Source organism: Aegilops tauschii, chromosome 6 (genome assembly GCF_002575655.3).
Source record: "Aegilops tauschii subsp. strangulata cultivar AL8/78 chromosome 6, Aet v6.0, whole genome shotgun sequence".
In the NCBI taxonomy this organism is placed as follows: domain Eukaryota; kingdom Viridiplantae; phylum Streptophyta; class Magnoliopsida; order Poales; family Poaceae; genus Aegilops; species Aegilops tauschii.
This window is the reverse complement of record NC_053040.3, coordinates 478,019,155-478,041,508: the sequence shown is the minus strand read 5'-3', so window position 1 is coordinate 478,041,508 and position 22,354 is coordinate 478,019,155. Positions and strand designations below refer to the sequence as shown.

Sequence of the window (22,354 nt, the reverse complement as noted above, 5' to 3'; positions counted from 1 at the left end):
TCGCGTGATTTGTGCTGTTCACAGTCGATGGCTAACAGCGACGGCCATGTTGCTTGTTGTTCTCTTGCTCTGTTTCTTCCCTCTCTTTCCGCGGGCTGTCAAACCATTGTTAATTTGTTATTATTGGTTGTGTGAACGAACGTGGACCTAAGACTGCCACACCCGCGTAATGCTCCACTAACCCTTGTACATCTAGTCAACGGAGGGATTTTTCAAGGCGATGCAGTAATCGGATTTTCTGCGCTGCTATGCTCTGCTCTGCTCGTGTGTTGAGGAAGGTCAAACCTGACAGGGTTTTTAACAGAGGCTGAGGGGAGTAGTAATATCTTTCCCTTGAAACAGAGGCAAAAGATTTGCACTCATCGATTAATTTTTTATAACCGAGGCTGAGGGGAGTAATAATATTTTTTTTCCCTTGAAACAAAGGCAAAAGATTTGCATCATTGATTAATTTTTGAACCGAGGCTGAGGGGAGTAATAATATTTTTTTCTTAAAACAGAGGCAAAGCATCATCGATTAATTTTTTAACCGAGGATGAGGGGAGTAATAATATTTTTTCCCTCAAATCAGAGGCAAAAGATTTGCACCATCGATGAATTAATCAAAAACATAATTGCCTGATTAATTAACAAAAAATTGGACGAAAACTGATACGAACTGACTACATGTGGGCTACTCACAAAGAAAGAAACGCATGGCCGCATAAATGACCTGACAAATACTCCGAGCGCAATAGTCGTAAAACCCTACATCTCTACATCGCAAATGATACCACCAAATCCACAATGACTACTCAAACCATGAGGACAGGTCAAGAGACTATAGACCATCCATGAAGCAGCCGCGGACACTTTCCCTATCACGCGCACTCTTGCCTTTGTTTTTGAGAGACTTCTCCTTTAGGATGCCGGCCCGAGAGCAGGCGTCCACCTTCTTGCATTTGCTCCTGATTGCTATTCCCGTCAGAAGGCAAGCGATCGCCTTGTCAGGTGTAGGGCTAACAACCTCTAAGGCCTCCTTTGGTTTGGAGAAATTCCATAGGATATGATTCTTATAGGAATTTTTCCTTTGGAGCCCTTTGGTTCATAGGAATGGATTCCTATTGCTACATAAGATTGGTTTCTATCCTCCACATTTAAAGGAAAATAAATATTAGCCTAGACTCAATGAAAAAAATCCTATGATGTGAATCAAATGACATCTTTTTTTCTATCTCTACTCATAGGATTTGAGATACATATCATTTCATTTCCTACAACTTTATTCCTATAATATTCTTATTCTATGAACCAAAGAAGGCCTAAGTTGGCAAGCAAGTCGCGAATCTCTTTCGCGAAGAGAGCAAGTGTCATCGCATCTGGCCACCAACCTCACCGCCCACGGATACCCGTTGATCGATGATCACACATGAGTGAAGGATGGTAGCATCCAAACCTCTATTGTCCGTGAATGGGAGTGGCTGGTTGCGCTCCAACAGTAGTGGTGAGGGCATTGAGGCACCAAGCAAGCCCACATTTGGAACAGGCAGGGGCGTAGCCAGGCCCCAGGCTACCAGGGCCATGGCCTGGGGCGTTGCGGCTTGTCCGTTCATTCACTGTAGCAATCACAACACTATTTGGCACTACTTACTACCGTAGCTAGGTTCTTGGCTCAGGGTGTGCTCCCAACCTGGCTACGCCTTTGACAACATGCATCGGCGGTGGACGGGGTTTAGCACAAGGGGATAAACATCCATATGTGCATGCCTCCTCGGCCCCTCCTTATCTGTAGATCCAGCATGGAGCTCAGGAAACGAAGACACTAGAGGCACATCCGAGAGTGATAATGTAATATGCACCCGAGAGACAACTGAAGTGATGGAATATTTATGTCAATCGTGCACAAACACCACATATTCCTTGTCCTCGTACATATAGTCGAGTTGATATCTTTTTATTTGCGGGAAAATTTCCGATCTCTTCATCAATATCATGGCACTACAAAGAACACGAAAAGTACCAAAAAATACATCCATGTCCGTAGACCACCTAGCGATGACTACAAGCACTGGAGCGAGACGAAGGCGCGCCGCCGTCATCGGCCCTCCGACACCAAAGTCGAGCAAACCTTGTAGTAGACAGTCGAAAAGTCGTCGGGCTAAGGCCCCAAAGGACCAGTGCACCAGAACAGCAACCGCCGCCGATGAAGAGAAGCGTAGATCAGAAGAATCCAACCTATAGACACAAGAGCGCGGAGGAACGAAGATCGGATCCATGCGGATCCACCGAAGACAAACGCCGACCAAATCCCTTAAGATTCTCCGGGACATACCTCCACACGCTCTCCAACAACACAAGATGAACCGCCGGGACACAGGCTAGGCTGGGAGAACCTTATTCCAACTTCAGGAAGTCGCCATCGTCTCGCCTTCCTGAGCAAGACACAAACCCTAGACAGACTCAGAAAAACACCTAAAGACGAAGCATGAGCCCTCCCGCTGGCAAAGGATTGGGATCCACCGCGCCTCGATGGCCCTAAGGCCACGAAAGACAAGGCAGATCGTTGGCAGCGTGGGCGGGAGATGGTGAAACCCTAAACGCCTAGGAGTCTTTCTTTCTTTTTGGGGAAGAAAGAAAACGTGGTCCGATACAGAACAATTCGAGTTGATATCTTGACGTTAAAGCCAGAAAAATAGCTCAATTTAAAACTGTACAAATTTGTTTCCTCTTAATAGCTTGAGCAAATATCATAAAACAACAACTATGGGTGTTAGGGTTTCACAAAACCACAATTCAAAGCAATTTCATTACATAAAATCCAACTATTGGGTTTTCACAAAACCAAAATCTTCCATGGCATTTTCGACAACGTGGACCAAGCAGTGAGGCAACCCGCAGCAGTGAGGTAGTTCACTCCGGATTATTTTTCCTTTCGACTGGCCCAAGACTAAAACTGTACAGAACCCAGCTAGAGGAAGCGTGGAAATTATTGGTGTCAAAAACACTATCAAACGTCCTAATCGATAACATTTTGGTCCTGTGACATAACAAGAACCTGCTCGGGACTGACAAGGGATCACTTTATTTGATATATGGAAGACGATGGACGATCGTGGAGGGATGAAACATATGCATTTATTTTCTCCTAATGTCACACACGAGTAAAAGTACCTGGCGTTGCTAAATTATCATCATGCATTATGAAACGAAACCATCAACCATGGAAGGTAGGCAGATTACATGACTCACAATCACCCTATTAAAGAAGACATAGATGGTAAACATGCCACCTACTTCTCCCCCATATGTCTGGACCAGACTGTTTGAACCGAAAAGACCATCCAAAAGGCTCCCCCATTTCGGCCTCAACCCAAATTTGCCACGGCGTTTGGACAACTCGGTCCCACCAGCGACGCAACCCTGGTAGTGAGGCGGCCCACTTCAGTTTATTTTCCCCTCGGACTAGCCCTAGCCTAGAACCGGATAGCCCACACCGTTTTGACCCTGGCCCCTAGCTCCACACAGGGACGGAGCTGGCATGTAGGCATTGGGGTCAATTGACCCCAATGAAATTACCAAATCCTTCATTAATTTAGTACTAATCACTGTTGATTTATAGAAGATGACCCCATTGCCATGGATATGACCCCATCAAGCTCTTTTTCTAGCTTCGTCCCTGGCTCCACATACTTGTTTCCCACGCTTAGAAGCACACTCATATGTGAGTAGAGGAGGGAGCGGCGGTTCGGAAGCTGGGGCAACAACGCCGATGGTCAATATCCATGATGAAGATGAATTGGATGGACAATGTCTCGTCTAGGTCCTGTCCAAGAGGAAGCTAAACCCCGAGCCGCCTCCAATCATGTGTTACCTAATTGATGGGCCGAAATGTCGAGAACACCGCCAAACATCTTAAACCAACACGATTTAGGTTTCGTGCATAACAAGACCAGAAGCTGGCCGAACTGAAAGGAAAAGGAATCACTTTTATCTGATATGAAAGATGCCGAACGATTTTTTTTAAAAGCACGGCACGGACACATACACATCCAACTATATGAACACACGCATGGCATCTCAGTCGTACGAACCATCTTCAAGAGACTGAGACGGTAAAGCAGCGGGCGCCGGCGATGACCATCATCGACGGATGGCAGGCACGCTGTTACTTGGCTCGCAATCGTTTCGCATACAAAACGATATATATATATATATATATATATATATATATATATATATATATATATATATATATAGCGGTAAAAGGCCGCTCGATCGATGTCCGACGTTAACCACACACGCGCACACACACAAGACCAGACCAGATCGCTCAAGTCACTCGCCAAAAAAAAAAATTAGCACGGCAAAACACTGGCGGCCCCACCCTGCAGAGAGAGAGGGGAGACGACCCATTCCACTGTGCAGTGCTGGCTGCACTGCATCGGCCCGACTGGATCGATCGAGGGAGGAAAAAAAAACAGAGACATCGCGTCTTCCTTCTCTCCATCTTCCCGAACCGAAATAGGAGGACCACTTCCCCCCTCCCCTCCCTCCCGCCGATTCCCCACTCCCCCGCCGCGCGCGCCCAGCTCGCCGCCGGCGACGCAGCCGTCCCGGAGAGCGGGGCCCGCCGATTCGGGCCCGCCCCGCCGCGCCGCGGGCGCCAGATCTGAGCGCCCGACCCCCCATGCCTCCTCCCCCGCGCCAGATCCGCCTCGCCTAGCCTAGCCTATCCCCGACCGCCCCGACGGGGAGCGAGGCTGGTCCTCCGCCAGCGCCCGCCCACCGCAGCATCCAGCCAGCCATGGAGGACGCGGCCAGGTACGCGCACAGCCCCGCCCACCTGGCCGTCTACCGGCGGGACCACGCGGCGCTCCGAACCCTCGTCGCCGCCCTCCCCCGCCTCCCCCGCGCGGGGGAGGTCACCACGGAGGCGGAGTCGATCGCGGGGGAGCGGGTGGCGGACGCGGTGTCGGCCGTCATCGACCGCCGCGACGTGCCGCGGCGGGAGACGCCGCTGCACCTCGCCGTGCGCCTCCGCGACCCCGTCGCCGCCGACCTGCTCATGTCGGCGGGCGCCGACTGGTCGCTGCAGAACGCCGACGGCTGGTCCGCGCTGCAGGAGGCCGTGTGCACGCGCGAGGACGCCATCGCCACCATCATCGCGCGCCACTACCAGCCGCTCGCCTGGGCCAAGTGGTGCCGCAGGCTCCCGCGGGTGCTCGCCTCCGTCTCCCGCATCCGCGACTTCTACATGGAGATCTCCTTCCACTTCGAGTCCTCCGTCATCCCCTTCATCGGCCGCATCGCGCCCTCCGACACCTACCGCATCTGGAAGCGCGGGGCCGCGCTGCGGGCCGACATGACGCTCGCGGGCTTCGACGGCTTCCGCATCCAGCGCTCCGACCAGACGTTCCTGTTCCTCGGCGACGGGGCGCGGCCCGAGGATGCTGGGGGTAAGGAGCTGCTGCCGGGTTCTCTGATAGTGCTGTCTCATAAGGATAAGGAGATCACTGATGCGTTGGAAGGGGCCGGCGTGCAGCCTACGGAGTCGGAGGTGGCTCATGAGGTGGCGTTGATGTCCAAGACGAATATGTATCGTCCCGGGATAGACGTCACGCAGGCGGATCTTGTGCCTCATGTGAATTGGCGCCGGCAGGAGAGGACTGAAGCTGTGGGGCAGTGGAAGGCAAAGGTGTATGATATGTTGAATGTCCTGGTCACCGTCAAGTCGAGACGGGTCCCTGGGGCAATGACAGACGAGGAGCTGTTTGCGATGGACGGGGAGGAGAAGAATGGGAGGAGCGCAGAGCTTGAAACCGAGCTGGATGAAGTCTTGACTGCCGAGGAGAGGAAGCAGCTTGATTCAGCGTTGAGGGGGAACCAGGAGGAGGAATCTGACGATAGGGCTGAGGAAGGTGACAAAGGGGCTGATCATTTGGATGCAAACGGTGCCGGGAAAGACAAGAAGGGATGGTTTTGGAACGGCAAGAAAGGTGCCAAGAATGATGAGAAGGCACCCAAGGCAGTGAGCAAGGATGAATCAGGTGATGCAGGGAAGGGAAAGGAGAAGGGCAACGGAAAGAAGAAGAAGGGTGGTGTCTCATCTGGGGATTCTAATAAACTCGAAAGTGAGTACAAGAAGGGGTTAAGACCAGTGTTGTGGTTGACACCGGATTTCCCTTTGAAGACGGATGAGCTGATCCCTTTGCTTGATGTACTAGCAAACAAAGTGAAGGCTGTTAGAAGGCTTAGGGAACTCTTGACAACCAAGCTGCCTACAGGCACATTTCCAGTCAAGGTAACCATCTGTCAACATGATTATATTAGCCCGTTTTATTCCAGTCATTTAACGAGCTCTGATTGATTCATTTTCCTGTTTATCTCAAGTCAAAGTTTGCATGCTTATTCTTTCTCAACGGCCTGGGTGCTCTGCAACCGTTACTGTGGGATATCTGTTACCAGCCTGACCACCATGCTATGTTGTATTCGTTTTCCCTTGCTGGGGTATCTGTCATCATTCACATATAGTGTTGTTTGGATCTCTATTGTGAATTTTTATCTTTTGTTGTTCCTGGCTCTGATCTGAATATCTGAACTAAGGCCAATTGCAATGCACACTTACTTGAAGGGGACTGGAAATATTACAAGGGCAGCTCGCACCCAAGCTATCAAAAGACTGAATCCTTTATCTTGCACTAACAAGGACACAATCATGAGACGCAGTCTTCACCATCTGCCTGCTTTGCTAGAAAATATGGTTATCCTTGTACAGTATTTTCTCTACTTTCACAATGACAACAATTAATTAAATATAAGCAAACCTTTTCTTTGAAGTTACTGGAGTCAAATAAGGGATTTTATTTTTGGGCCAAAACGGTAGACACAGCTTATAACATGCAGCATATGGTAGACTCTTTCTAGGATTTAGATACATCATACATGACGACGTTTCTTTTTATTACTGCATGCAATTACCTGCTGATATAGAACATTATTGGCTCATACTAGAACCTAGTATGAGTTTTTTGTTTTCGCCACATCTTTTCTGTTTTCTTAAATCAACTTTAAATCTTTTGACAATGCCTAGTGTGTTGTTGCTCCAACAGTCAGTCAGTTCAAACATGTCTTCACATTCCTGTTGAGTTTTCAGAACTTGATATATTGGATTACCACTCATGGAATTAATGGGCATAGTTTGCCTAGCTGGAATTGAGTCTTGGTTCTTGTTAAAGGGTTAGAGCATGAATTAATATTGCGCCAATACTAGAGGTTTGTGTTGTGATCTTACCACTTTTAGTATATATAATTTGAAGGCTGATCCTATTTTAGTATTAGCGACTTGAGGCAACAGCTAACTACTATCTGAACAAGGCAGGACTTGAATGCCAAAAACAGCTAACTACTATCTGAACAAGGCAACAGCTACTTGAAGCAACAACTAACTACTATCTGAACAAGGCAGAACTTGAATGCCAAAAACAACAATGGCCACACACAATACATTTTTAACCTGGCCTTTTATCTCAAGCTGAGTTTCATTTCCCTAACTACATGAATTGGAGTATTTTGATCCCATTTGCTTGTGTCTGATCTCGTATTTGGTAATCTTTTTGTGGAGCTTTTATATGTACAGCACAAATGGCTGTTTTGTATTTTCTACTTAAGGGTCGCCCTGGGTGTTTTATTCGGAATACCAAAAGAGGGGAGGGGAATGTGCATGTATGATAGACTCTGCATTGTTTAGCTATACCTTGAAGTAGTGATGTCTAACCATGTGTCCTGTGACTTTTCAGATTGCTATCCCTATTGTCCCAACAATACGGGTCATTGTGACATTCACAAAGTTTGAGGAACTACAGCCTCTAGATGAGTTCGCTACCCCACCAACGAGCCCCACGCAGTTCCAGGACGCCAAGTCCAAAGATTCGGAAGGATCTGCGTCATGGTACTCGTGGGTCAGAGGGGGCCGCGGTGCGCAGTCCAGCGACAGCGGCGATAGCAAGAACTGGAAAGACGAGGTCGACCCGTTCCACATACCTTCCGAATACACCTGGGTCGACGCCACCGAGAAGAAGCGTAGGATGAAGGCGAAGAAAGCCAAGAGCAGGCGCGGCACAGCCCGGAAACAGTCGTCGAAAAGCACCTCCTCGGAAGGGGGCCAGCACCCTATGATGGACGGCTTCGAGTAAAACAGTGTTACATCATACTCATAGTAAGGTTGCCCCCTGCGTCCGCCCATAAGATGTTTATTTAGGTGCCGACGGCGGGGCTGCCCCAGCCCCGCCGGGCGCAGACGGATGATGTCGTCCGAGACAACGCCGCGGCTCGGTACCCTGAGGAAAGTACAGGATGGATTTTTATACCCTGCTGCTAGTCTGTAATTCGATTCTTTTCTTTTTTGTCCCTGCCGCCGCTTTTTCTTCATGTTGGATGTATGTTTGATGATGATACGGCCTTGTTTGTTGTTGTTGTTTAAAAGAAGATGTGTTTGATGACAGATGGAGGGGGCTGTAGTGTTCCCCCCTCCCGCTGTATGAATACTTGGAATATGCAGTCATTTTTTCTTTCTTGCAACGAGGAAGCTCCGTACCCATGCTTGTTTCTTCAAATTTATCCTCGTTTCTCGTCTGGCATATTGTTTCGCTCATTCTGCCGGCTCTGCAGCCTGTACTACTGCATCACTACTGCCTGTGATGTTTAATTCGTTCTGTTGATTCTACAGTCTGTACATCGAGTCTCTCTCTCTCTACTGAAAGTTTTTTTTAGGGGACTCTACTGAAAGATAATTTTACTATTGCGCCTGTGATGTTATGACGGCCTGTATTTTCAGCTTGGGTTTGTAATTACAGCTGACGAGTGGGACCTACTATCAATTAGCACCGTACGAGCGAGCGTATTGGTACAAGTAGTTGTTGCACGTACACACACTCGAGCATCAGCTACGATTGATCAGCTCAGCTGTTTTCTCCGATCCAGACGTGCACTGCCGGGACAGGACATCTGAAGCCCGAGTAGTACGTAGGATGTAGTGGCTTCGCAATGTGTTCAAATGGACCGTTGGCTCTTTGAAGACAAAATAAAATAGAAAATGCAAGGGAAAACAAAACCATGCATGCATTGATTGATGCTTCAGCTCAGTTCAGTGGTTGGACTTGGATGCAGCAGCTAGCCAGCCAGAGCCAGTGATGAGGCAACGGGCTAGTGGGCTACGCTACACACTCTCCTCTGGCTGCCGCCCACGCAATGCTACTACAAGTAATATCTCTCTCCTCACTCCGCCGCGTTCAAATGTTTGAATAAGCCTCTCTTCTCTCGCCAACCTCAAGCTCCGCCCGCCACCAATCGGCTCGTTTCGCCTTCAACACCGCACACCTCCGCCGATGTCGCCGCGCACGCTGCCGCCACGGCCGCCGGGCCCGGCGCGGCGCCTCACGACGGCGCCCGGCCCCGGCTCCAAGCGCCGCCTCGACTTCCTCCCGGCGGCCGCCGCGGCCACGCCCCCGCGCTCGGCCAAGCGCCGCCGCCCCGCCCACCTCTTCGCGACGGAGGACATTGTCCAGCTGGTCGGCAGCATCCGCCGCGACCTCGCCCGAGTCCACGCGGGCACGGCCTCCGCTCCCACCCGCCGCCTCCTCCCCCGCTCCCCGGCCACCCCGATGAGAGGCACCCGCCTCCTCCTCCCCTCGCCGGCCACCCCGACGAGCACCAGCAGCCGCCTCCTCCTCCATTCCCCGGCCACCCCGAGGAGCACCACCCGCCCCCTCCGCGTCCCCGCCGCCGCAGCGCGCCAGGAGCGCCCGGTCGAGGCAGTCTTGCGCATCCGCAGCCTAGCCTCTGCCGACGGCGGCGGGACGTCGGTGCGCGTGCGCCAGGGCGGCGCGTGCCGCGACTTCGCCCTCGACGGCGTGTCGGCGTCGGCGGACGAGGGCCTGGAGGCGTTCTACGCCCGGTTCGTGCGGCCCAGGGTCGAGGGCGTGCGCGCGGGCGCCAAGTGCACCGTCATGGTCTACGGGCCGACGGGCTCCGGGAAGAGCCACACCATGTTCGGCTCCAACGAGCAGCCCGGCGTCGTGTACCGCGCGCTCGCCGACATGCTGGAGGGTGGCGGTGCCGGCTGCGACGGCGACGGCGAGAGCTTCGTGAGGGTCTCCGTGCTGGAGATCTACAATGAGGTGGTGTACGATTTGCTTGCGGCGAGCGGAGGAGCCAATGCCAAGGTCAATTCTCACTTCTGCATATTCAGTATTGTAGATCAAATTAATGATCAATACATATCGAGTTTCTTTGGATGGTGCACCAAAATACAGTCAAGTGTTGGTGATCAGGAATTTAGGATGCGTTTTGGGGCATTTCCCCCTCTTTACTGTGACTGTTTAGATCAGTTAAACATGGAGCTTTTAGGTTTATGTGTGCGGTAAATACAATGAGAGTCCATTGCAACTGAGTGTTGGGGTACTACTTAAGCTGTCCGATTATTTAGGGACACGCATAATATCTTCAGGATTGGCTGTAGCATGAATCTTAACAAGCGAACTTGAGCCGACAAAATACGTCGACATCTATGTTGGCAGGGAGTGTGGATTTGTACATAGGAACAAAAGCAGGGAATGCATGGGAGGGCGGATCTACTATACAGTCAAGTGTGTGGCGATTGAATCTATAGTACATATACCTGGCATCAAGGCTTGAATTTTGTGATACTCATGCATAAGAGTGTGAATTTTTAAAGAGAATTTTTGGGTTGATATAATTTTGGTCGAATCTATAGTACATATACCTGGCAGCAAGGCCTGAATTTTGTGATACTCATGTATAGGAGTGTGAATTTTGTAAAGAGAACTTTTGGGTTGATTATAATTTTGTTGAATCTTTTGACGGGGCTATGTACAGGTAAGGCTAGAACTGATGGGCACAAGAGCCAAGAATGCAACATATATATCTGGAAATGAAGCAGGGTATCAAGAGAAGTTGCCGAAGTGGAGAAGCGGCGTGCTGTGAAGGGCACGAGCTGTAACGCGAGGAGTTCGCGCAGCCACTGCATGGTTGTTCTCTGATATATATATGAACTTGTAAGCATGCTGTTTATATGAGATGTGCCTCCTCATTGGCTCTGCTTTCTGTTGCTTGTGTAGATAGTCTTGGATGTGCCGTCAGTGGGAGGAAGGCTCATGCTTGTGGACATGGCCGGCTCTGAGAACATAGAAGCTGCAGGCCAAATTGGACCTGAAGCCAAATCGGAGGTGACACCTTATGAATTTAAGCCTGTTTTCCAGTTTCTCTCTGAAAAGAAAATGATCGGCATGTTACTGCAGTTGAATAATCGTTATGTAGCTGATGTAGTAGAAGAATTAACTCATGTTTAAGGACTGCATGGACATATTTTAGCAGCTAACTGGAATAATGAACTGCAACTGTATACGAATTCTGGTTAGACAAATAGCAACTGCATGAACATATTTTAACAACTCATGTTTATGAAGCCAAATCTTTACGGATAATTATAACTGAATTATGTTTTCAGTTTCTCTTTGAAAAATTGATCAGCATATTATTGCAGTTGAATCATTGGTATGTAGCTGGTATGCATTTTTCACAGCTTGTAGCTGATATGCTATAAGAATTAACTCATGGTTAAATACTCCATGACTTATTTGTAGCAGCTGAGCTAACTAATAAGCTGGAACTTGCAAATCTGAGGTGTGCATTGTTACAAAGCATTATAACTTTTTTTTTGCGGCGTTACAGAGCATTATAGCTGAAGTATGTTTTTCAGTTTCTCTTTGAAAAAACGATCGGCGTCTGTTGCAGCTGAGCTAACTAATGAGCTGCAACTTGCAAATTCAGTTAGTAATTTTGTTGCACACCTGCTTCATAACACTGGTTAGTATCCAGTTAATAAATCTGAGGTGCGCAATGTTACGGATAATTATAACTGAATTATGTTTTTCAGTCTCTCTTTGAGAAAATAATCGGCATGCTATTGCAGTTGAATCATTATTGTGTAGCTGATATGCATTTTTGACAGCTTGTAGCTTATATTCTACAAGAATTTACTCATGATTAAACATGCCATAACATATTTGTAGCAGCTGAGCTAACTTGCAAGTTCAGTTAACAGTTTCTGGCACGTTTGTTTCATAATTAACACTGGTTAGTCTTGCGCAGACGGGAAGAATTAATCAAGGGAACACGACGCTGAAGCGGGTGGTTGAGTCGATTGCCAATGGCGACTCTACTACGGGTACGGGATAACCACACGTCGTTTCTATTTATCTTCCCCTTATCAGTACCTAATTCAAAAGGTATGTTTCCTAAATGGAATTTCAGGATTCATTTGATGACGAGGGATCCAAAATCCTCATGATCCTGTGTGCAAGTCCTGACCCAAAGGAACTACACAAGACCATATCCACCCTGGAGTACGGAGCCAGAGCGAAATGCATCACCCGTGCAGCAGCTCACGCCTCGACACCGTCGGGCAAGATGAGCTCCAAAGACGCCGGGTACGAGGTGATGCGGTCGAAGGACGAGGAGATTGCGCGTCTGAGGACGAAGCTCAGGTTTATGGAAGCAGCCGCGACACAGGAAGAGATCCGCGTGAAGGCCGTCGTCGATGAGGAGACCCGGGTCCTAAGGAGTGAGCTGAGGACGATGGGAGAGAATATGCTCATGCAGCAGCAGGAGCTCCTTGCTGTGAAGCAGCGGCTGCAGGAGGTGGAGCGCGAGAAGCTCGACGTGGAGGATGAGTTGCACCTGGCCTGGAGGGTCATGATGAAACTTGCAGTCTACGTGCAAAACTTGGGTGGCCCACTCACTTGAATGATAGAGATCCATAATCTTTTTATTAGGCCCGTTTCTTTTGGGTGGTGCTTCAGGACATATGGGGAGAAAATGTGAGTAGTTGACTGCTGCTACATCTACGTTCTTTTGGGTTGAACGACATACTCGCTGCTGCTATGTTTGTAGGAGTTCATGCTAAATTGGTCTCACTGTGCGTAAAACTTTGCATGATCATTTTACATTGTTGCTCCGACTGCTCTCACATTTCACTCGTTTTTTAGGCTCCGACTGGTCTCGCTGTGGGTATTTGAGTTCTCACTATTGCAGCCTTGCAGGTGTGTGTTCAACTCCTGTATGTGATCACTATTTAGAATTCTGTTTTGATGATAGACCCGGTGCCACAAAGAGAACAGAGTCAAGTTCGCATTCGGGTACTAACAGGATAGAGAATTGCATCAGCTCTTTCGTTTGAGGAGGTGATAAGGTTTTCAGAGCTCTGCTAGTATCAAAATTGGAAACATAATCATCCTTGCATTGCAGAAACACTAAAATTTCGTTGTCATTCATCTAGTGCTCAAGAACAAAAGATTTTCACATCCAAAACAAATAACTTGAGAACCGGAGCTAATCTTTTCACCTGGGCAGTTCGTTGCCTAGGCTGGGCCGGATGGCGCAATCGGTGTTCTGGAGTCTGGACAACAATGGGAACAGCAAGGCGCCATGAACAGCAGGCTGGGTCACAGTCGCAAGTTCTCAACTTGTGATCGGCTTTGAACAGAGTGAGTGGCTTGCGTTTTGGGACGCACTGCCACGCGGATCACTAAATCTGGACAGGTCATACTGGCCCAGGGATCTGTGCTAGCTAGGGTCCCATTATCTCATTTGCGTGAACCGCAGTAATGCGCGTATAGGTTGGAAGAAGAAGATAGGGTGCTTAACCTGAGAGCTGTATTCGATACTTTGTCAGAAATTTTGAATTTCGGACGGAGCCATGAGCAGTTGTGACAGGTAAAATCCTGTTCTGATGATATGTACCGTGGTACATATTTTTTTTCCTGCTCGGACGGCAACCTGTATCAAAGGGCGCGTTGTCTGTTAATCGTGGCAAACAGAAGAACAATGTGGAAACAGCCGAGCGAGGGTGATAGGAAATGTCGACGAAAAATAATATAAGGGGTCAAATGTACAGTTTATGTAAACATGAGTTACCAAAAACATAATTTTCTCTAAAAAAAAGGCAATTGAACATGCTCAGAAAGATTTCATGGCATGCAGCAAAGTGATCCGATCTATCTCGTGCAAATGCAATCCCGAGATTTTGACACTTCCGGGGCTAATGAGCCTTCTGACAACGGGTACTGCTTCCTCCGTATTTCCAAGGTCGAGCCGAAAGAGCTGGCCATGGTCCAGAGAAAGGATCACGGAGCCGCTTCTTTCCCCGAACCTCTCGAGTTTAAAGGGCGTGCGGGCGAGGTTGTCATGGACCACGAATCCCGCTTGCCTCAAGATCTCCGCCGCTCCAATCACCAGTTGTCGGTTCCAAGTCGCTGCCGAGCCAGAGGCAGCCGATGCCAGCGTCCACATTGATATCCCAATGCTTTCCATGATGAGCAAGCTCAGCCGTCCACGCACCGAGGCCAGGAGGAGGTACTCGTCCTGAAGGCTACCCTTTTCGTTCCTGTAGGGCATCATCCTGGAGACGCAATCTGGCGGGAAGTCCATGATCGTTGCCTCCGCCGCGTCGACGTTGAGAGCGAGGATCCTCCACTCCGGGAACTTTCCCCAGGGGTCCAGACGGCAGATCCAATAGACAGTGCGGCCGATGACGACTGGATCGGAAAAGCCCCCTAGATTCATTTTGGGTTGGTGCGGGAGAATGGAGGAGGCCTCGCGGACAATGGGGCATCATCTTGAGATCTCGGGAATGCACCAATACCAATAATTTTTGCTCCCGCCGCAGTCGGTCTCGTTGGTTAAATTCATAGTCAAACTTGGATCTCGGGAAACGCAGACACACTACATTGTGGAATGGAGAGAGTACTTGATATTGGTGGTCATATTTTCCTGGATTTATTATAGGCCTTCTGGTGATGTGCGTTCACTGGAAGGAGACATTCTTGTTGACTATGAGGACGTCTACGGTGGCTTCGTCAATCTCAAGATGATGTGCTGACTCAGTGTTTCAAAGGTGCTCATAGGGGTAAGGTTTGCATGCATGCGTTCAGGGGTGAGTATATGCTCATGTATGTGAGCGACTTCAATGATTATACTATGCCAAAAAAACCTCTTTATGGATTTTTGTCAAAAGAGAAAAAAACTCATGTATGCAATTGACTCTCATGCGGGTTGAACGAAGGCACTCATACAAACATGTGTCCTAATGTGAGAAATTGACAAAATAACACAGCCTCGATAAAATGACACACTCATGTGTCACCAATACGTGGGGAGACTTGTATGAGATCTGACATTAGGTGAGATCGATCGTGAGATCAACCGAAAAACTCATATTTAAACATTAATAAAAACTAAAATTATTTGATAACACTCATGTGTGGTATATATGTCTACAACTCCCCAAAAAACCAGTTCAAAACTTGATGTACATTTGGAGATTCAAAAAAGACAAAATTGAATGTGAATAGTGGCAGATTTGAATGTGAATAGTGGCAGCTTTGAGTGAATAGTACTTTGACACTATTCATGTTCAAATTTGTCTTTTTTGTTTCTATTACTGTAGGTCGAATTAGGTGGTGTAACTTTTTGAGGATGAACATCAACCATTGATACGTGTCTACAATTGTTTTGAAAATGTTTGAACAAGTACATTTTTTTCAAAAAACGATCTAATTGATCTCACCTAATGTGAGAGCTCATAACCCCCCCCCCCCCCCCCCCCCCCCCCCCCCGCCTACATGGAGTCGGATCCTACGCACGAACGCCTATAGGTTCACATGAACGAATATAAAGATTATATGGTGTGGTAAGGTCAAATAAATTTTGTATTTCTAGTTCAAGGTTTAGGTTATTTTTCTTGTTATCTTTATATTCAACTCAGCTTGTATTTCGAAGGGTTTTGATTATTTTCGTTACATATATAAAATCATATTTTTTGCATAGTTGCACGCACTGAATTGTGCATCCTTAGGATTAAAAATGATTAATTGGGTAGCTACCCTTTATTAAACAAAATTTGCAGATATGTTTGGTGCAATTTGGAGTTTAGAGATATGCAATTGGTTAGTTTGCACGTTTCAAAAAAAAAATGTGCACAACAATATTTTGTGTTTACTAATGTGCAACTTGGTAATCTGCATTTTTAAGAGGGCAGTGTCGTGGATATGGGACACGGGTGCCCGCACGGAGTTGGAACGTGGCCCAACATGGGGATGGCCCAGCAAGCCGGCTTTGGACCGTTGGAATAAGACTCGGACTACTATCCACCTTGTAATAAAAGATGTGACTAGCTTGTATCCTACTAAAACTCTACATGTAAGCTGGCCCCATCAACTTATATAAGGAGGGGCAGGGCGCCCCAAGAGGAGGGGAAGCTCAAAATATCTACGGCTAGACACAACTAGATGAGAGCCGGCTCTACAACAACAATCCCCCATGAACATACGGTATGAGACCTAGCCACAAACAGAACGTATGGCTATTACCGGATGATGTTTGCCGGGGTCCGAAGCTGTCTAAATCTTGTCTTGTGTGCTAACCCACATCGATGATCTCCACGCGTACTAATCCCCACAATCATCTACGATGATACCGCTGATAAACAACATCGACAGGTAGTTGGCCCATTTAGAAGTCTAAAACTACATATGTTTGTTTTGGTCAATTTGGGGTTTAGAATTGTGCAGTTGTTTTTTTTTTTTTGCACTTTTGGAAACTTGAATCTGCAAATTAATAGTAACTGTTTTCATGGAATTTTTCACTTTTAGAAATTAAGTCCGCCAGTACATATAAATGTTTGTTTTGTGAAATCTTAACTTCTGAGATATGTAATTATTGCAAGGTGTATATACTTAGAGAATCTTCAATAGCAGCCCCACTTTTGGGCACGAGGAGACAAAAAAACGGCCTCCAACAAGAGTCCAACCGCAAAAAAAAAAATTTGCTTGCCAGCCCTAAAATACATCACCAAGTGATGTAAATATACATCACTTGGGCTGGTACCGGATAAAACGACACATAGCCACGACCCAGCAACCATCTTCCCTACGTAGCCGCACACCCGCAGCGCCTGCCTTTTGTAGATCCACGGCTGCCGCACCCCACCACCTCCGGATCCACTCGCCTCACCCCGCTCGCCGGCCGCTGGACCGACGAATTGCGCTGCCAAAGACCGCCACACCCGCGTTGCCTCTCCTCCTCGCCACCGCCTTCTTCCCCGGTGCCGCCGCCTCCTCGCCATGCCGCCAAAGGGCAAGGGAAAGGAAGGGTTCAAGGGTGTGCGCCCCTGACCGTCCGACAACTATGGCCTGGAGTTCCAGCACGGCGGCTGGAGGTACTGGCTCAGTACATACCCGACGACCGACCTTGTCACCTACACCTATGACGTCTCCATGTGGAGGCTCGGTCTCCTGCGCTAGAGGCTCAATTTCCTAGAGATTGAGTCTCGGACGGATGCGGAGCTCATCGGTCCGTCAGTGACAACCAAGTCGAGCCTGATCAAGCTGGCTACTTGCATTGTTGTTGATGAGAGGAACAACTTCAGAGAGAGCGACGAGGAGGCGATGGCGGCGTTTGCTAAGGCACATCCGAGGTATATGCAAGCCGAGATAGAGTTCTACTGGAAGAGGGACGCCGATCAGTCGAAGCGCTAGAACGACGACGAGGAAGGACCTTCGTCATCATAGGGCAAGAAGAAGAATGCAGGAGTCTCCGATGTGGTTAACGTTGATTCTGACGGCGAAAGTGATGGGTCCGATGATATAAGTTGGTAGTTTAAGTGACATGTCGCATTTGAATTATGTTTGCAGTTGGCATGTTTAAACTTCAAGCGAACTATGTTTGAAATATGAAATATGGTCGAAGTAATTCAAATGTTCGTTGAAAAAAATGGTTTTGTTGATCTGGGTGCCTATTATAGGGCAGCTATTGCAGACAACGCTTGCTCGTGCCAAAAAAGCTATTTTCATGCCTAAATTTTTACAACACCATGTTTTCGTACCCAAAAATAGGGCTGCAATTGGAGATGCTCTTAATGCTGGTCCAGATATTCGTAGGGAATATACACTGGGCTTGTGTCTGATGGGGCAATGTGACTTAATAAAGAGTAGAAGATTCCCTGGAAAAAAGATTATTATATTGCACACTACAAAAGCTATATCTCGATTATTATGAAAGTTGAAGTAAGTGCTAGCCTATGGGATTTTCCTGTTTCGTTTTCTCTCTTTTTCTACTTTCCGTTTTCCTGTTTCTTCTCGTGTTCCTTGAGTAAAATACATGAGGAATTGCTCTGGATTGAAAAAAACCTCCTTGCACGCGCTTCACAGGATAACCCTAGGCGCCGCCGTCGGGGGCCCTCCCCTCCTCTCCCCACCCCTCCCTTGCCGCCACCAGAGGCACGGCCACGCCAAGCCTGGTCAAGGTGTCTTTCTCCTCATGCGGGACCTCTGGCATGGGTCGAGGCGACTAAGTCAGGATACAACGCTGGTGGCTGGTGCAGCAGCGCGCGAGAGCTCATCGGCGATGGCGTCGTGGTGGCGGCGGGCACACGTCATGGAGGTCGTGGCGGGGGGCATCCGGGTGGGCTACGGTGGTGGCATGGGATCCGCCCTGACCTGCCGCCCAGCTACACGCGAGAGGCACTGTTGTGGGCAGCACGTACCGGTGGCCTCTTGGAAGCTAGAGACTTGCTTCATTGCATATGTACGATAGATTAAGAATGACAATAAGAAACTAGCGAACTGAGCGTAGCTATCTCAATACCTGCTCGCTCAGTTTTTTGAAAGTGTTTACAAGGATAGGGTGTGCATGCGTAAGAAAACTAACCATCATATGGCAGGATTTAGGCCAGTATTAACAAAAGAAAAATAGGTACTTATACAAAAAAGAGGGCATTGACAATGCAAAAGATGGGTCCTTTAGCGAATTATCCTTCGTTCATATCTTTAAACTCGATCGTTACATATATATTTCTAGTTGCACCACTAGTAAAAAAAGTCAAATGTGAAGCACATTAGTGCCGGTTTGATTTTGAGCCGGCACTAATGTGTCCATTAGTGTCGGTTTCAACGGTTAGGCGGGCGGAGATCATTAGTACTGGTTCGTGAGCAACCTTTTGTACCGGTTCGTGTCACGAACCGGTACTAATGATGCTGCGTCAGGCTGTGGTCAGGCTGTGGCCCCACGGGCACCTTTAGTACTGGTTCGTGCCATGAACCGGTACTATAGTTTCTTAGTAAGCTGTTTTTTAGTCCCACCTCGCGAAGAGAGAGGCACTAGGAGCGGTTTATAAGCCCTGAGTGCAGAGACGATGAAGGAGAGGCGCAATGCTCATCTGTACGTTGCTTAGCTTTAAGCCTTGAGAAATAGTGTAGACTGCACGGAGCTATGTGCAGTGCAGTTTGCACTATTCCGAAAGGCTTGAAGCTAATTAACGAGCATTGTGCCTCTTTTTTATCTTTAATAACTTATTACAACTCCAGACTTCTTGTGTTACGGCAAAAACTGGACGCACTTCGTGTACAAACTGGACAATCTCTTTCGAAGTATCAGGGTTTCTGACGAGAACTCATCTGTTACATGGGCACTTCATTTTTTTAAACTTATTACAACTCCAGACTTTTTTGCGTTCCGTACACACCATTCAAAGCGACGTCATCAATTTCCAACATGTTCTGACATCATTTGCTGTTTTTCAGTCATTTGAACTCCAGCCTATTTTTGCATTCAGTATGCATCATTCAAAGCGACGTCATAAAATTTCCAACACGTTCTGACATCATTTGCTGTTTTTCAGTCATTTACCGATTTGTTTAGAGAGATAAATGACGGTGAAATTGAAAATCACTACAAAATGAACTCTGAAAATGTTGGAACTTGGCATGTATCATCATTTCGCCCGCATAGCATGTGCAAAAGAGTAGAGAGGGTCACGGCGAAAACTGGACGCACCTCGTGTACAAACTGGACAATCTCTTTCGGAGTATCAGGGTTTCGGACGAGAACTCATCTGTTACACGGGCACTTCAATGTTTTTTAAACTTATTTGAACTCCAACCTATTTTTGCGTTCAGTATGTATCATTCAAAGCGACGTCATCAATTTTCAACACGTTCTGACACCATTTGCTGTTTTTCAGTCATTTACCGATTTGTTTAGGGAGCTAAATGACGGTGAAATTGAAAATCACTACAAAATGAACTCTGAAAATGTTGGAACTTGGCATGGTATCATCATTTCACCCGCATAGCATGTGCAAAAGAGTAGAGAGGGTCACGGCGAAAACTGGACGCACCTCGTGTACAAACTGGACAATCTCTTTCGCAGTATCAGGGTTTCGGACGAGAACTCATCTGTTACACGGGCAGTTTAATGTTTTTTAAACTTATTTGAACTCCAGCCTATTTTTGCGTTCAGTATGCATCATTCAAAGCGACGTCATCAATTTCCAACACGTTCTGACATCATTTGCTATTTTTCTGTCATTTACCGATTTGTTTAGAGGGCTAAATGACGGTGAAATTGAAAATCACTACAAAATGAACTCTGAAGATGTTAGAACTTGGCATGGTATCATCATTTCGCAAAGAAACTAAATACAGCAAAAGAAATTATATAATTTTTTTTATATTCACAAAGAAACTAAATACAGCAAAAAAAATTACTCGGAAATAAATAGAAGGAAATTATATAAAAAATTGTTGGGGCCCTGCCCGCTGGGCCTGCCAACCCTAGGGTTTGCAAATACAGGCCCAGAAGGGCTAGGAGGCTGAACGGGTAGCGCGCCAAAGTTAGGCCCAGAAGCCTGCTATAGAGAGGAGTTCGAGACAGCAGCCGCCGGGGCTTTTAAACTGGTGCGGGCGCACCTCGGCTAGCGAGGTGGGACTAAACTTGCCCGCACCGCTCCTGCGCCAGCGCACACCTTTAGTACCGGGTCGTGGCTCCAGCTGGTACTAAAGGGGGGCGGTTGGAGCCACGAACCGGTACTAAAGGGGCAGTTTCCCGCCGCTTGACCTGGCCAAAATTGGCCTTTAGTACCGGGTGGTGGCTCCAACCGGTACTAAAGGCCCCTCCTATATATATGGCACTTACGAAAAATTCAGTTTCATCGACCACCACTTCTTCTCCAACTACTTCGCGCGACATCGCCGCCGCCCTCGCCGCCCCCGCCGCCCGTCGTCGCCGTCACCGCCGTCGCCCTCACCGCCCGTCGTCGCTGTCACCGCCGTCTCCCCCGCCGCCCGTCGCCGCCGCCCCGTACCACGTCGCCGTCTTGATCGCGCCGTCGCCCCCGGCCAGCCGCTCGTCGTCGCGCCGTCCCCGTCGCATCACCGTCTCGCGCCGCCGCCCGTATGCTGCCGCCCCCCGCTCGTACACACACACACATACACACACACATACGTACACACACACAGCCACACACACACACATATTGTTTTTACTTATTTTCTGTTTTCTGTTGTTTAGATTAATGTTAGATAAATTACGTAGATAAGAATGTTAGAATGTTAATGTTAGATGAATTATATGGAAAAGATGTTAAATATTAATGTCAATTTTAGATGAATTAGCTAGATATTAATTAGGTATATATATGAGATTTGAACTAGTTGAATTAATATAACTAGTTTATTTTTAGTATGAAAATTAATAGAACAAGTTTATTTTTAGTAAGAAAATTTAGGTATATGAGATTATTTAAACTAGTTGAATTAATATAACTAGTTTATTTTTAGTAAATGCTTAGTTGAACTAGTTGAATTAGTAGAACTAGTTTATTTTTAGTAAGAAAATTTAGGTATATGAGATTTGATGATCTAATTAAAATATTACTATATATATAGCTACTTTATATATTTTAGTAAAAAAATTAATAGAACTAGTTTATTTTTAGTAAATTTTAGTTGAATTAGTTGAATTAATAGAACTAGTTTATTTTTAGTAAGAAAATTTAGATATCTGAGATTTGATGATCTAATTAAAATATTACTATATGGAACTAGCTACTTTATTTTAGTAAGAAAATTAATAGAACACGTTTATTTTTATTAAATGCTTAGTTGAATTAGTTGAATTAATAGAACTAGTTGAACTAATAGAAGTAGTTGAATTAGTTGAATTAATAGAACTAGTAAGTGTTTAATGTTTCACCTATATGAACATAGGAAATGTCGTCTGACGACGAAAAAGATTTCATTAAGTGCGAATTCTGTGAAGACCAGCGCGGCCTGTGCGACAGAAATTTCCTTGTTGATGATAGGCGCTTCAGCATCAAGCTGGATGAGACCTTCGAAGTGGATACAGTAAGTCACAACGACAAGTCTTTTTTCGTAATTAAGCATGACTTATATATTCTTCATTTGCTTGAACTTATAATTTTAAATTTTCACTATTCTACTAGCGCATCCCCTACCATGCA

The 22,354-nt window shown here is 47.2% G+C and overlaps 1 protein-coding gene and 1 pseudogene across 1 annotated transcript; both read left to right on the top strand.

The window, feature by feature from the left end:
- The first annotated feature begins 4,431 nt into the window (after nucleotides 1-4,431).
- On the top strand, nucleotides 4,432-8,556 carry LOC109762186 (uncharacterized). The gene is made up of 2 exons (XM_020321006.4): nucleotides 4,432-6,280; nucleotides 7,776-8,556. Exons 1-2 carry the CDS (start codon nucleotides 4,784-4,786, stop codon nucleotides 8,169-8,171), a joined length of 1,893 nt encoding a protein of 630 aa, XP_020176595.1. The 5' UTR covers nucleotides 4,432-4,783; the 3' UTR covers nucleotides 8,172-8,556.
- Nucleotides 8,557-9,362: 806 nt separating this feature from the next.
- LOC109762190 (kinesin-like protein KIN-10A) lies at nucleotides 9,363-12,983 on the top strand (annotated as a pseudogene).
- The last annotated feature ends 9,371 nt before the right edge of the window (nucleotides 12,984-22,354 follow it).